This window comes from Nerophis ophidion, linkage group LG23 (assembly GCF_033978795.1).
Source record: "Nerophis ophidion isolate RoL-2023_Sa linkage group LG23, RoL_Noph_v1.0, whole genome shotgun sequence".
NCBI classification, from domain to species: domain Eukaryota; kingdom Metazoa; phylum Chordata; class Actinopteri; order Syngnathiformes; family Syngnathidae; genus Nerophis; species Nerophis ophidion.
In genome coordinates this window covers 37,457,572-37,459,769 of record NC_084633.1, presented here as the reverse complement: position 1 = coordinate 37,459,769, position 2,198 = coordinate 37,457,572, and the positions used below count along the sequence as shown (strand labels likewise).

Genomic DNA, 2,198 nt, shown 5'->3' with positions numbered 1-2,198 from the left:
TGTATTATACTACTTCTTAAATGTTTACTTGAATGTATATTACTTCATTGTATTTAAATGTGTATTACTTCATGAATGTTTATAATCAATACTTCCTGGATGTGTATTATGAGAGTATTTTACTTTCTGAATGTACATTACTTCCTGAAGGTGTATTATTTCCTAGATGTGTATTATGAATGTGTATTACTTCCTGAAGGTGTATTATTTCTTAGATGTGTATTATGAATGTGTATTACTTCCTGAAGGTGTATTACTTCCTGTATGTGTATTATGAATGTGTATTACTTTCTTATTGTGTATTACAAGTGTGTATTATTTAGTATTTATTAGTGTGAAAGACGGTGGTCATCAATAAGAAATATTGGTCCTGCCACGAGGTGGAAACTTGTCCAAGTGTACACTACCTTGTCCAGGTGTACGCTGCCTTCCTTGTCCAGGTGTACCCTGCCTTCCTTGTCCAGTTGTACGCTACCTTCTTTGTCCAGGTGTACTCTGTCTCCTTGTCCAGGTGCACCCTACCTTCCTTGTCCAGGTGCACCCTACCTTCCTTGTCCAGGTGCACCCTACCTTCCTTGTCCAGGTGTACCTTGCCTTCCGCGTCCAGGTATGACCCTACCTTTCTCTTCCAGGTGTACCCACCCTGCCTTCCTTCTCCAGGTTTGACCCTACCTTCCTTGTCCAGGTGTACCCACCTGCCGTCCTTGTCCAGGGTGTCCCTACCTTCCTTGTCCAGATGTATTCTACCTTCATTGTCCAGATGTAACCTACCTTCCTCGTCCAGGTGTACACTGCCTTCTTTGGTCCAGGTGTACCCTGCCCTACCTTCTTCGTCCAGGTGTACACTGCCTTCCTCGTCCAGGTGTACCACCTGCCTTACACGTCTAGATGTACCCTGCCTTCCTCGTCCAGGTGTACCCTGCCCTACCTTCCTTGTCCAGGTGTACACTGCCTTCCTTGTCCAGGTGTACCCTGCCCTACCTTCTTCGTCCAGGTGTACACTGCCTTCCTCGTCCAGGTGTACCACCTGCCTTACACGTCTAGATGTACCCTGCCTTCCTCGTCCAGGTGTACCCTGCCCTATCTTCCTGGTCCAGGTGTACCCACCTGCCTTACTCGTCCAGGTGTACCTGCCTTTCTTGGCCAGGTGTAGCCTGCCTTCCTCGTCCGGGTGTACACTGCCTTCCTCGTCCAGGTGTACCCTGCCCACTGCAGCTGGGATAGTCTCTAGCCAATGTGAGACCAGAGGGACAAGCGGTATAAAATGGAGACGAACCGAAAGCGTTACTGTCATCCTTCAAGCAGCCACCAGGGGGAGAGACTAAAAGATGATATCGACATGTATCGACATAGATCGATTGGCTGATTGGCGATGAAGGTGCAGACCACCACAGCCCCCCACTCCCCCGCCCCTCCCGCAGGAAAGATCAGCTGTTCCATGAAGAAGGCGCCATAAAAAGGGTGTGGAATAACGCCCCCCCCACACACCTCCTCCAACCCCCCCACCATGACCCACTGACGTGTGCGCGTGTACACGTGTGCGCGTGATCGGGTCATATCCTCATCATGTCTCATATCCCACGCGCGCGAGCACTATACCTCAGGCCTCGTGCACGCGGCAAGCGCGCTCCTCAGGCGAGCACGAGGCCTCTGCGTCGAAGCCCGGCGAGAGGCGTGAAAATGTCGGCTCCCACCCACGCCGACACGACCCCCGCCGCTCGCGCACACGCGGGACAATCAATCACGTGAGAGCAGGCCCCGCGCGTGCGGCTCGCCGTCGCCGCCATCTTCATCATCATCGTCACTTGGCACGCTGGTCGCGCGCGCGCACGGAGGAAGAAGGCGGCGAGGGAAGGAAAGGAAACGGGAAGGAAAGGAAAAGGGAAGGAAATGTCATCTTACACTTCGCAGTTCCGCCGTACGGTCCTTCATGGCTGCCGACGATGAGGAGGATCTTCAGTCCGGGAGGGGTCGAGGATGAAGAGCGGCGGTGGGAGGGAGGGGGGGGGGGGGCTTCCCGCCTCTGTCGAGCGAACGCGGAAAGTGACGAAGAGGATGGACGGCTTCCTCTTCCTCTCGACCCCCTGCTGTGGTCTCGGAGCGTCGTGCTGCCCCCACGCGTGTCTTCTTCTCCTCCTCTTCCTCGGCGGTGCGCTGCGGTCACACTGTGGCCCCGCAACGCAGCAGCGGGACGGGCG

At 54.0% G+C, this 2,198-nt stretch overlaps 1 protein-coding gene across 1 annotated transcript in view; it reads right to left on the bottom strand.

Moving 5' to 3' along the window:
• The window catches only part of stx1b (syntaxin 1B), a 31,321-nt gene extending 29,123 nt beyond the window's left edge, over positions 1-2,198 (bottom strand). Inside the window, exon 1 of the mRNA XM_061884318.1 lies at positions 1,903-2,198. Coding sequence (XP_061740302.1) covers positions 1,903-1,932 — 30 coding nt within the window. The 5' untranslated portion in view covers positions 1,933-2,198. The remainder of the gene's footprint in view (positions 1-1,902) is intronic.